This window comes from Rana temporaria, chromosome 2, assembly GCF_905171775.1.
Source record: "Rana temporaria chromosome 2, aRanTem1.1, whole genome shotgun sequence".
NCBI lineage: Eukaryota > Metazoa > Chordata > Amphibia > Anura > Ranidae > Rana > Rana temporaria.
In genome coordinates, this window is record NC_053490.1 from 131,381,728 (window position 1) to 131,395,991 (window position 14,264).

The following is a 14,264-nucleotide window of genomic DNA, read 5'->3' on the forward strand; positions in this document are numbered from 1 at the left end:
CTTCCTTATGTAAGGGCTTACCTTGGCTGGAGTCCATATTGCAGAATTGTATGCTCACCCTTACAAATACACACAGCCCACGGTAACAAAGTAAGAAGCTACCTGGGCTGTGAGTCTGTGCACGGGGGCTTGACAGGGATTTGCCAAAGGATGGTCAAAGGTAAGCCGTTGTCAGGGATTCCAGAATTCAGAAGACACGATAAACATAGCCAGGGTCAGAAGCCGGAGTCAGTCTTGTAGCTGAAGCAAAGCACAGGAATACAGGTACACAGGAACCTTTGGCAATGACAGGACAATCACAATGAACTGAACCCTGAACTGAACTGGAGGAACTGGGGACACTGGAGCCGGAGCTTCCACTTGGAAGGTAGGTACAGCAAGCTGAAGAACAGGCGCATCGGACTGGACAGTAGTCACTGGAATGTCAGACTGGGGCAAAGGAACTTCAAGCTGCATAGCAAGCAAAGATTCTGGGGTAGCAGAAAGGCTCCCAATAGTACCCACCTGAAGAACCTTTCGCCGAGGCGGGCGAGTTGGGCAGAGAGATATAAAGTGCCCGCTTACACCACAGTAAAAACAAAGTCCATAGCCTCTCCTCCGCTCTCTTTCTACCTTAGATAGCCTGGAGTGAATGGCCCCGATCTGCATGGGTTCCACATCTTCCAAGGTAGGCATGTGTGCATCCACAGGAGTGTCAAGGCTTTGTGGTGTTGGAGCTTCATGGCTGGGCACATACAGAGCTTCATAGCTTGGCACATACTGGGCTGGCTTGGTGTTATGTCTGTACAGAATATTTCTGTCCCTGGATACCCGTAGACCACGTGAACCAAGAGCAGATTTGGGAGCACTGGTTTCCTTGAAAACAGGAATGTGAGAGTCCAGAGAAAACATGAAGGTTTCCCAGCTGTCCAAGACTGGACTCCTTTCCTGCAACAGCTGATGAGCCCATGATTTGATTTGCCCTGTTAGCAGGTTGATGGAAGCGCGAACCTTAACATAGTCCGTGGCATAGGTCCTAGGTTTAAGAGCAAACAGCAGCTCACAATCCATCTTAAAACACAAGAGGGATGCACGGCTACCGTCAAACCTCTCTGGCATCATGACAAATGGCTCAGGATATGCTGGTTCTGGGCGTACTGTCCCTTTAAGTAATGGAACTTCTTGCTGTAGTTCCAAAATGGTATGGCCCAGGCTGGAGACTTGCAGAGCCAGGGAGGTGAGCATTTTGTACAACTCTGCGGACTCCATGTTGTGGGTCAGTTCATTATGTAAGGGCTTACCTTGGCTGGAGTCCATATTGCAGAATTGTATGCTCACCCTTACAAATACACACAGCCCACGGTAACAAAGTAAGAAGCTACCTGGGCTGTGAGTCTGTGCACGGGGGCTTGACAGGGATTTGCCAAAGGATGTTCAAAGGTAAGCCGTTGTCAGGGATTCCAGAATTCAGAAGACACGATAAACATAGCCAGGGTCAGAAGCCGGAGTCAGTCTTGTAGCTGAAACAAAGCACAGGAATACAGGTACACAGGAACCTTTGGCAATGACAGGACAATCACAATGAACTGACAACTCCCTCAGAGTGAGGCAGTGTTTTATACCCTAGTTGATTGGGTAACCTGCCTCAGCTGGACCAGTAGAGACAGGTGCAGATTGCAAGGAGATCAGCACAACATTCAGAACCACCTTAGCTGGAAAGCAAGCAGAATACCCAACTGAGGAGTGGCTCAGAGGTAAAGAACCAAAGCAGCAACAGAGAGGTCCCAGGTTCAATACCACCCAGAGCCACTTGAGGCACGACCACGCCTCGCTGTCTGCTTGGCACGGTAATAACAGTGACCCCTTATCCTTTCTTTATTTTGGCTTGCAGGTCCTGTCTTTTGACAGAGCAAATGAAAGCCTTTGGGTTAGCATTGCCCACCCATTGGGTATGTGACTAGTTAGTTCCCATACATATTCTGCCATGAAGTCTGTCCATCACATACTTACCGTAATTTTACTTTCCTGATAGACTCCATGGCAGAAGGAGTCTCCCCCCCCCACCGGTGTCCGGAGTAGGCTAATTACGGAACGCCGCCTCTGGCGCAGAGCAAAGATTTATGGGAGTGAGGTCCTATAGGGGAGGAGTGGAGGTGGGGTTAACCCATACGTATGCTGCCATGGAGTCTATCAGGTAAGGAAAATTACTGTAAGTATTTGAGAGGAAATTTTCATTTTTTTTCCAAAAAAAAGTTTTATATTTGTATTATTATTTTGTTAATTTTGATATATTTATTCCTGTATTAAGTGAACTTTATAATGGAGCTGATATGCCTCTATATGACAATGACACTGGCAGTAATGTGCTCTTCATAGAGAGAGAGAGTGGGGGTCTAAAAAGACCCTTGTTGCCTTCTTTCAGTCAATGCAGATTAGAGACTGAGAGTGTTATCCACCTTTCACCTGGCCAATGCTTCTAGTGCCGTGGACCTACGAATTTGTAAGTGCTCAGAGTTGAGCGCCCCCAAGTTCATTCAACACAGCAGAGATTGATGAACAGGAGTTCATGGTAATAACTACAGCGGAGGCAGTAAAACAGGAAATGAGCTCAAAACTCTAGCTTTTGTACATTGCAATCAAGATGGTTCAGCAGAGAGCAACCAAATTTCAATCCATGTATGGCCATCCCAGTTTAACAGAAATAGATTTTTACATTGACCTCTGTTGAACAGGAATGTGCTACAATTTTTGCCAATCAGCGGCTGCAGCCACTAAATACATTGTCCCAGCGGGGAGGATTCCTCCATTTACCTTGTTGTGCGGATGGAGGAATCTGTTTATTTTTTTGTTCATCCCGCTGGCTGAATGAAAAAAATAACCTATGGTGAGCTTAAAACCAGACACTATAAGGTACCTTATATTACCTCCCTGTGTAGAAAAATATTTTCCCTTTCTGCTGTCAGTTTGCTAATGTGTACAGTTTGCTAATGAGACCTCCTATATAGAATAGTCAAAGCCTAACCAACAAGCTGGACATTTTTTTAACCTTCTGCTCTCTGTTCCTAGAGAACATTTTTAATTTCAGATGAATACAGATACATTTAATGATAGAAGGTTTATTCCCTTGCAGCACTGTTGAGACATGGGCCCAGATTCAGGTAGGAGATACGACGGCGTAAATAGGATACGTTACGCCCGCTCACAAATACGTGCTCCCTACGTGAATCTGGGCCATAGCTTCTAGTTTGTAATATATATACAGTCACTTATCAAACAGCATGGTTAGTAAGTAGAGTAAACTTAATAACAGAGAACAGATAATGCGATCTACTCTATGCTACATATAGCAGTGTTGGTCCACCTTGTAACGGGCATTTTATGGGCAATCATTATATAAAATGCAGGCCGCAGTGTTGAACCTACCGTGTCCTAAGGCACTGTTTTTCAACCTTTTTCCAGTCAAGGTACCCTTTAAAATGATGGACAATCTCAAGACACTCTCCAAAATGATGGACAGTCTTGAGGCGCCTCATTCTAAAATGTATAAACTATTCTAATAGTTTTACATAATGCAGCAAAATCAATACAAGTAGGACACTCAACGTTAAAGGTGATTTATTCTTCCAAAGCAAATACACTTTTGCAGACTGGTACTGAATTCCCATGTTTCTCTTCTCCCTCAGCTTTTCTCCATCACTTAGCTAATGAGACCCCAAAGATGATGGAGAGAGGCAAGGGAGGGTCAAACAAGGATGATTTACAGGCAACTGACATCCTCCTTATCAACTGATGGTGTCATTGATCGTTAGGAGTTTGGCCGCTAGAAGGTTATAATGGTGTACAATAAAAACTTGTGGCTTTGTGTAACTAAAGGCAGGTTTCATCCACACACCAGCTTGTTTACAATGCTGGGGCAATTTTTAGGCATTTTGCCAAGGCACCCCTAAAGAAACCTCAAGGCAGCACCCCATAGTGCTTGGGCAGCCTGGTTAAAAAAGGCTGTCCTAAGGAATCCACAGGCCATACCACCTGAGTGGTATTACCGCAGTAAAAATCTAAATGGTATGCTATAAGCTTTTCTTTAGTGATGGTTTAGAAATGATTCACCTTTATTACTAGTTCATATCAGGACTTAACACTTGGTTGTATATGATCTTTTTCAGGTGACAAATTTTGGAGATACACAGATTTTAAACTGAACTACGGATACCCTAAAGTGTTAACTCGGGTACCCCCGAATATTAGTGCTGCCTTATTCTGGGAAGGAAACCAGAAGATATTCCTGCTTAAGGTAAACAATTAATCCAAGCTATTCACTGAAACTCAGATTGTAATGATTTTTCTACAAAAGCATTTGACATTATAGAGGGGTATTTAAAGCGGAGTTCCACCTAAAAATGGAACTTCCGCTTAATCCACTCCTTTCCCCCTTACATGCCACATTTGGCATGTAATTTTTTTGGGGGGGTAGTGGGGGGGTCAGGAGGAGTGGGACTTCCTGTCCCACTTCCTCCTTCCGCAGAGGGGCTGGTAAGGCGATTAGCTTAATCGCCTTATTGCAGCCCCTCCCTGTAGGCGAGCGCCTGTCCAATCGGACAGCGCCGCGCCGCTCGCGCATGCACAGTGGGTGCCCGGACGTGAAGCCGAAAGCTGTCACTGCCGGGTGCCCATACTAGGAATGAAGGGGGGGACTAGGAGCGGAGCCCCGGCCGGCGCGTCGCTGGAACCGTGGAGCAGGTAAGTGTCTGTTTATTAAAAGCCATCAGCTACACTTTTTGTAGCTGCTGACTTTTAATAAACTTAAAAAAAGGCTGGAACACCCCTTTAATCACTTGACCTCCAGAAGGTTATTTCCTCTTTCATGACCAGGGCATTTTTTTGCTATTCAGCAAGGTGCTACTTTAACTGGCAATTGCGCAGTCATCCAACACTGTATACAAATTAAATTTATATCATTTTTTTTAAACAAATAGAGCTTTCTTTTGGTAGTATTTGATCACCACCCTTTTTTTATTTTTTTATTAAATAAGCAATAAAAGACTGAGAATTTGGGGAAAAAAACTATATTTTCTACTTTCTATTGTAAAACATATCCAATAAAAAAAAATCGAATTTCTTCATACATTTAAACCAAAATGTATTCTGTTACGTGTCTTTGGTAAAAAAAAAAGTGTATATAATGTAAGTATACTAAGGGCCGGATTCACATACAGCCGCGTATCTTTGTGCGGGCGTAACGTATACTATTTACGTTACGCCTCCGCAACTTAGACGGGCAAGTGCTGTATTCTCAAAGCACTTGCTCCGTAAGTTGCGGCGACGTAGCGTAAATAGGCCGGCGTAAGCCCGCCTAATTCAAATGTGGGACAGGGGGGCGTGTTTTATGTTAATGTTATGTGACCCGACGTGATTGACATTTTTCACGAACGGCGCATGCGCCGTCCGTGGACATATCCCAGTGTGCATTGCTCCAAATATGCTGCAAGGACGTATTGGTTTCGACGTGAACGTAAATTACGTCCAGCCCCATTCACGGACGACTTACGCAAACAACGTAAAATTTTCAAATTTCGCTGCAGGAACGACGGCCATACTTAACATTGGTACGCCGCATATACGCCTCATATAGCAGGGGTAACTTTACGCCGGGAAAAGCCTAACATAAATGGCATAACTGTACTGCGTCGGCCGGGCGTACGTTCGTGAATTCACGTATCTAGCTGATTTACATATTTCTAGGCGTAAATCAGCGTACACGCCCCTAGCGGCCAGTGTAAATATGCAGTTATGATCCGACGGCGTAAGAGACTTACGCCTGTCGGATCTAATAGAAATCTATGCGTAACTGATTCTAAGAATCAGGCGCATAGATATGACGGCACAACTCAGAGATACGACGGTGTATCTGGAGATATGCCGTTGTATCTCCTTTGTGAATCTGGGCCTAAGTGTATATTAATTGGTTTGTACAAAAGTTATAGCGTCTACAAACTATGGTGTGTGTATAATATATATATATATATATATATATATATACACACTGTACTAATGACACTGGCTGGGAAGGGGTTAATAACATGTGTAATATGTGCTGCTTTTAGTTTCTGATCTGGCATATTTTCCTCCCTGCTTTTCAGGGAGCAGAAACAGCCAGATCCCTGTTCCTATGCACAGAACTCTGTGTGTGATTGGACATAGCTGATATCATTGGCTGAAATCTGCTGCCAATCACAGCACGGATCGGTAGGAGGGGGCGTGCATATAGGGTTGCCACTCGAACAGTCCCGGTTTTGAATCATGTGCCTGGGTTTTAGTCCACCTGAAACTCAGGCAAACATTATTCAGACTGCAATGTGACTTGGAACAGGGCCTGACAGGAGGGTGAGGGGGCACTATGTGTGCTGCATTCCTATTCTCTTTTGAGTGCCAAAAGGTGTCCCAGGTCTGTTACAATCCTATAGTCTATATTAAAAAATTGTCATGTGCCACTAAAGTGTTCAGGTTCGGCTTGAAGAAAAAGAGGCAACCCTACGAGCATACTCGCTCCAAACCCGGACGAAGGCCAGTCATGTACAAATATATGATCGTGAGTGTACCACCCGCCCGCTCACAGTATATTGTGAAGACAGAAGGGGGTTAAAGGGTAACAGGGAGATTTAAAAGACTGGAACGCTCAGAATCTGGTGCAGCTGTGCATGGTAGCCAATCAGCTTTTAACTTCAGCTTGTTTAAACAAGCTTTGACAATAAAACCTGGAAACTGATTGGTTTCTGTGCAGAGCTTCCCCAGATTTTGCACAATCCAGCTTTAGTAAATCTCCCTCTAAGTTCACCTTTATATAAGGTGAATATACAGTATATATAGGGTGTAACATATTACTAAGCACTCGTCTGACCCCTCCTATCCCCTGTGACAGCGTGTGGAGCTTCTTCTCCCCGCTGCTGTCACTTTTGAATTCGGTACAACTGTGCAGGGCTCTGCCCACACAGCCACGTCATCATTCATAGAGATTTGTGAATGAATAAACTGCAAGTCTCATCTTCCAAAGCGAATAAATAAATAAATAGTGCAGCGCAAATAAATCTAAAATGTATAAATAATCAAAAGACATAAAATCCATAAAGTGCAAAGTGATAAAGGTGCTCCAAAAATACAATGGTGATATAAAGTGCAGAAATCTTCATCAGATCTGTGACCCATAGGACAGGATAATCCTCCACCAAGGCTAATGGATGGCCTCTCACCTCAGCGATTCGACCTGTGGCTAGGTCAAAAAGCAATAATCATATCCTCCAAAATGGCAAGCAGCTTTCAGGGCTCAACTCCAAAAACGTCCACCAGATGGAACCAGCAAGCAATATACAAATACTCCCATAGATCAATCAATGGACCGAGAAAGTAAAAGGACACACTCTAAGTGTTCACTGCTTAAAAGGTTTAATAATCGAAACACAAATAGTAAAAAACCACTCACATTGTAGTGCACTCTGAACCGAGTGCAAGAATAACGGCTTGTACCGCAGCTCGGAGGCCCGGTTCAGTGTAAACAGCGTGTGATGGTCTCAGTGAGGCAAACGTGGGTGACGTCGTCGTAGCTCCTCCCCCTCTTCCAAAGCGGCAGATGGACTAGCAGTTCTCAATGAACTACAAAAGAGGCAATCAGAACACTCATAGTACAGTTCCTGCAGCTGAAAGCCCATAGAGAGCTATGGGCAAAGAGCTGGTGGAAGACATTGCAGGAGATAGACATTGCACACACAATCCACTCATCACTGGTGCAATGCTGTACAGGCTATTGTGGAAAAAAACAAATGCCAATTTTTTCCTGCAAAAATATGTGCATGTACAAAAATGTTTTTCATAGAGGTGACCTTAGCCTTTAACCACTCCCCCCCTTCCCGCACGCCCTCTGCAGCTCGCATCGGCATGGATCTGTGATCGCTGTGTCTTTGGGATGAAGCTGATCACAGATCGGGTTAAAGAACCAATCACAGAAGCTCTTTACCATGTTACCATCTGTGTCTAATCACAGCTGATCACAGTGAGTATTTGCCAGTTATTGGCAATCCTTTGCTCATGCTGACAGCATGTGAGGAGAGGAGAGCCTATAACCAGCAAATCCACACAGGGGACATTTACACTGATAATCAGGACACTTATCATTTGTGTCTTGATTATCAGTGCAGCACCAACAGTGCCCACAAGTGATGTGAATCTGTGCCCATCAGTGCTGTCAATCAGTGGCCATTAGTGATGTCTATTAGTGGCACCTTCTGTATCAGTGCGGCCTATCAGTTCCCATCAGTGCCCATCCGTGCAGCCTATCAGTACAGCATCATCAGCGTACGGATGTGAAGGAGAAAAATTACTTATTTTGAGAATTTTATAACAGAAACTAAGAAAAAAAAATATTTAAAAAGAAATATCATTTAAAAATATATTTAAAAACAAAACAGTGGTGATTAAATACCACCAAAAGAAGTTAGTTTGGGTACAGTGTAGCATGGCTGCGCAATTGTCATTCAAAGTGTGATAGCGCTGAAAGCTGAAAATTGGCCTGGGCAGGAAAGGGGTGAAAGTGCCCAGTGGGCAAGTGGTTAATACACCATTCAAGAAAACCCAACCTATGCCTTTGAAGCTCCAAGAGGTTCTCATCAACCTCTCATTTTGCTGTAAGCAGCTGCCTGGTCTCAGAACTTGCTGCATTCCCAGAACCATGACACTAAGCAGAGCTTGTCTATTTAAATAGTTTCTTTTAAATGTTTATCATTAGTAATAACAAAGATGGGATAGTGCTATATTCTCAGAATGAGTGTGGCTCATTGCCCCCTGTATATGAATGAGCTGGATTACTCCAACCACTATAGTCTCTTTTCTGGGACATGTCAGAATAACAAACACCATATTTCCAACACGTGGCTCATTACCTATGAGAACCATTGGCACATGGCTCAGCGAGGAAGATAATTCAGTGTAACTTCAGAATAGTTCAGCCAAACCTGCTTTAAGTTTTATGGTGGTGTTCTGAAGCAAAGGGCTGCTGTTTAAAGATAATTAGTCACATATCTGGTAATAAGACATATTGTTCAGTACTATGCGCTGCAGAAGAAAGACGTGACACATGTTCCGTTTATGGGAAATATGGGCCAGATCCACAAAAGAGATACGACGGAGTAACTGCTGTTACTCCATCGTATCCCTTGTCCTAACTTTGGAACTGATCCACAGAAGCAGTTTTCCAAAGTTAGGCAGAAGATCCGGCATGTGTAATTGAATTACACTGCCGAATCTTAGGATGCAGTACCGCATCCGCCACGTGGGTACCTACCGGAGCATGATGGGACGGTGATGCCTATATAAATGGGATGCAAGGCGCGCTTCCATCATTACAGTGACAAGAGGCGACGAGTCAACATCGGAAGAAGGGCAAAGAAGAACCTGACGTCACAGAAGACCGCGATGGCTGCCTGCTAGTAATTGAGCTAACACACGAAGATAGCAGGCAGCCAGCGCTGAAGAAGAAGGCACCGGACATCTGCAGAAGAACCGGGGTTCGCCGAGTCAACAGCGGAGAGCGGCGAAGAGAGAAGAAGACCCCCGGAGAGCGGAGAAGCCCCCCCCCGGAGAGCAGAAGAAGAAACCCCCCCAGAGAGTGGAAGAAGACCCCGGAGAGCGGAAGAAGAAGCCCCCCTGGTATTAGAGCTAAAGAAGACAGGGGGGGCCTCCGGAGCAGACTAATAAATGATTTTAAAAACCCTTGTGTTGTGTGTTTAATAACTATCACTTTGCCTCCAGGTGAATGGGTAGGGGTACGATGTACCCCATATCCATTCACTTAGGGTGGGGGGCCGGTATCTGGGGGCCCCCTTATTTGAGGGGACTCCCAGATTCCGATAAGCCCCCGCCCGCAGACCCCGACAACCAACGGCAAGGGTTGTCGGGAAGAGGTCCTGTCCTCATCAACATGGGGACAGGGTGCTCTGGGGTGGGGGGGCCCGCAGTGCGCCCCCCTGCCCCAGAGCACCCAACCCCCCCATGTTGAGGGCATGCGGCCTGGCACGGCTCAGGAGGGGGGGGGCGCTCGCTCGTCCCCACTCCCTTTCCTGACCGGCCGGGTAGCGTGCTTTGGATACGGGTCTGGTATGGATTGTAGGGGGACCCCCTACGTCGATTTTTCGGCGTAGGGGGGTCTCCTTACAACCCATACCAGACCTAAGGGCCTGGTATGCTCCTGGGGGGTGAACCCATGCCGTTTTTTTCTTTGGAAATTGGCATGGAGTTCTCCCTCAGGAATGCATGCCGAGCGACGCTGTCAATTTTTTTTTTTTTTCCCGATGCAACTTTTTTAAGCCGGCGCGATCCACAAAACTCGGCGTAATGTAACTTCGCGCATGCGCAGTACGGCCGGCGCGGGAGCGCGCCTCATTTAAATGGGACTCGCCCCATTTGAATAGGAACGCCTTGCGCCGGCGGAATTTTAGTTACACGGCCTGAAATTTCTAGGTAAGTGCTTTGTGGATCGGGCACTTAGGTAGAAATTTTAAGGCAGTGTAACTTAAATGGGATTTTTTAAGTTACGCCAGGTTTTTGTGGATCTGGCCCTATAGTCCTAAAGTGAGAGCTTTAGATAGAGACTGGACATGTTCGGGAAGAACTGCTACGGGGACATTTCTGTGAGGTAAATTAAAAAAGAAGTCGTTGCGTAATATAGGGTGACCAGACATCCCCGTTTTCCAGGGACAGTCCCCGGATTGTGGTCAATGTCCCCGGACCAAATCTGTCCCTGGTTTTGTCCTCGGTATGGATTTGAACAGAGGCTGGGGCAATTTCAAAGACAGTCAGTGCAGAATTAAAAGAAAATCTAAATTACACAACCCCTCCATGCCGCTCCTATTAGCTTAGGGGTGTGTATTTTTTCCATTATCTGTGCTCTTTTCTGATGATCGGAGCTGGTCGGAGCGGAGGGAATATTTCTTCAGTTTCGGGTGCCTGCCCATTCAGCTCCGCTCGAATGTTCTTCTGCCTTGGCTCAAGTCCCAGCCAGCAGCCTGCCTATCTCCTTGCCTTCCCTGTGGAGTGATCTTCCTCTGTTCCCCACCCAGTAGTAGCCTGGGGGCCAGAGAGTAAGACTTGGCAGGCTGTGAGGCAGGCGGCGACGGGCAGAGAGTCGCTGATTGCCGCCATTAAAAAAAAATGTCCCCAGATTTAATTTTAAACATCTGGTCACCTTAGTGTAATAGCAACATAGTTTGTCATCAATGCAAATCTTTTTCTTTTTTTTTTTAAGCCGGCCATAGATGGTTCGAATCTTGGCTATTTCAGCAGGGACCAGCTGAGACCAGTGGCGTCTCCAGCTTTCATATTTAGGGGGGGCACATGGGGGGACAGGGACAAAAGTAGGGGGGCCAACTATAAAATGCAATTATATATATATATATATATATATATATATATATATATCCATCCTGGGGCCCTTTACTACGATCCCACTATGGGCCCTTTCACATGTTCTGCAGTGAGCTCCCTTCCTACTATACTGGGGCCCCCCAGGGTGGCAGAAAACAAGCGATATATGTCACCAGCACACCAAGAAAATATAAGGGTCCAAAGCAGTGGGAGAACTATCAGGGCTGCAAAGGTTGTCTTGCCACCGGGCCCTGGTGTTCTCCCACAGTGGGGATCCCCAGCTGTCCTGTCCCTGCTATTTACAGCACTGGTCTGGCATCTGTCTCCTTGGCAGCGGCGGCAGTCTATTAGGACCTAGTGCTGGTGACATTATGGGTGCATGCAGGGGAAGGCTGGCACTGTTGGTTATAGAGAGCCGAGCCCCCAGCTGGTCACCTAGCAGCAGTAATGCTGTATAACCTTCTCTGTTGACATGCTGATCGGGATGTGATCCAGGTGATGCTCCCAGTCAGATCTAATAAACACAGTATTTATTAGCATCAAGAGTACAACCACATAAATATAATCAACCGAATGATCAGCAACCATGTGGGCTCTATGCCTGTAAAGTGTGGGCTTTGATCAATAAAATCTCTGATATTTATGACTAGGATTTGACTAAGAGAATCACCTGGATTGCATCCCGATCAGCATGTCAGAGAAGGGTCCACTGCTGCTAAGCAACCTGCAGGGAGCTCAACTGTCTACAACCAATAGAGATGGGCTCGGGTGTGATTGAAATCCCACATGCCCGATCACGCCAGGAAGCCGACACTCCACAGTGCTAATCAATGTATGGGCTGCCTAAGAGCTAAGACCAGCCATAGACAGTTTAAATCTCAGCTGGTTCAGCAGAAACTGGCTGAGATTTGAACCATTAATGAGCAGATTCTCTTATAATTATCACTAGTGGTTGCTGTATAGTCACTAGTGTTAATCACTGTTTGTCGGGAGAATACAATTGCTGGGCAGGAGGGATATTCCCGTCAGCACTGTCTGTGTTGATGGGGGAATCATGCAAGTTTCTTTCCTGCAATCTGTGGATGCAGGAAAGAAATTTGCACCGTATATTATCTGCCTAACTGAAAGTGAAAGTAAATTGTGAATGTTTTGAAAGAACAAGAGAGGGGGAGGGAGACAGATGGGGGGAGAGAGAAGGGATGGAGATAATGTAGTTCAGTGATTACAGTGTACTGCAGTCTGCAGTGCACACACTTAAACACGGCCCAGGCTAGAATATCTGGTTGTGTGAGCGCTCGCATTATGCAGTGTCGGCGAGCACAGGGAGGGGGAGGAATCCCCCGCAGAGCTGACTGGGGATGCTCTCCCTCTCGGGGAGCAAAATACAAAAATTGCAACAAAAAAAAAAAAAAATTTTTTTTTTGGGGGGGGGGGGGGGGCACATGGTGGGGCACAGCATGATGTTGGGGGGGTCAGGGCCCCCTCTGGCCCCCCCTAGGGACGCCTCTGGCTGAGACTCAATCCATCTATTGGAAGGCTGATTGTATCCAAGTCAATCCATCCATAGACTTAGGTACAACCAGCCGGTTGGATTTTTAGTATGGGATTATTACCAGTGGCTATAACCGCTAGCAGTAATCACTGTGTTCTCCCAGCAGGGACGGCTACCCACGGTATCCCACCAGGAGAACACAATAGCTCCACGAGAGGGATTCCTCCATTAACACTGGCTGTGTTGATGGGCGAATCAACCGATTTTTTTTTCTCTTCCTGCAACTACAACAGTAAATGAGAGAACTCAAATAGATGGGGGTCAACAAAAACAAAATATCTCACATGTAAACAGCTATGCACTCAAGGCCAATATATCAAATCCTAGATATGTAACTTCATAAAAAAACAGTGCAGCGCTATAAAACCAACCAAAATTGCAAAATGCAACTGTTGTAAATTCTGTACAGAGCACACTGTACTGGTGTAGTCAGGGCCGGATTAACAATGGGGCTGATGGAGCTGCAGCTCCAGGCCCCTTTCTCAAGATAGGCCCATTTGCCCAAAAAAAAAAAAAAAAAATTTTTTTTTATTTTTTTTTTTTAAGAATTTTTTTTTTTAAGATCGAATTTGGGGGGTTGTAGCTCGATGACCAGAGGTCACAGAAACCCCACATTTGGGGGTAGGCATGGGAAGAGCTACCCCACAACTGGTTAAAATATGGGACGGCTATCATTTATGGTTCCGGAGATACGGGCCTGCTTGCACAGCCTGTCAGAAGCTACATTCAGAGCGGCCAATATAAATACAAGCTGACACACTACAGCAGACTGATAGGATCACAGTGCTTATAATAATTATTTGTATATTACTCATGGTAATTAACCCCTCGCCACCCAGGCCAATTCTGACACTTCTCTACTACATGTAAAAATCATCATTTGTTTTTTGCTAGAAAATTACTCTATGGTGGTCTTTGCACTTTTTATGTTGCACGGTGTAGAGCTGCACGATTCTGGCTAAAATGAGAATTGCAATTTTTTTGCTTAGAAGATAGATCGCGATTCTCTCACGATTGTTGCGGCGTAACATCATCTTTCACATTAAAACAAAAAAATAAATAAAAATGGGCTAACTTTACTGTTTTGTTTTTATGGTTTTTATTATTCATTGAAGTGGGAAAATGCAGTGTGACATAAAATATTGCAGCAATAGCCATTGTATTCCCTAGTGTCTCTGCTAAAATATATATAATGTTTGGCAGTTCCAAGTAATTTTCTAGCAAATAATATTGCTTTATAACTTAAGAAACAAGTATTGGACTTTAAGTGGTTAAATTTAGTTACAATATTAGTTACAATGTTTCATTTTGTTTACAAACTTCGCAG

The 14,264-nt window shown here is 45.2% G+C and overlaps 1 protein-coding gene across 1 annotated transcript in view; it reads left to right on the top strand.

The window, feature by feature from the left end:
* The window catches only part of MMP19 (matrix metallopeptidase 19), a 42,887-nt gene that overhangs the window by 23,751 nt on the left and 4,872 nt on the right, over positions 1 to 14,264 (top strand). The window contains exon 8 of the mRNA XM_040341057.1: positions 4,143 to 4,270. Coding sequence (XP_040196991.1) covers positions 4,143 to 4,270 — 128 coding nt within the window. The remainder of the gene's footprint in view (positions 1 to 4,142; positions 4,271 to 14,264) is intronic.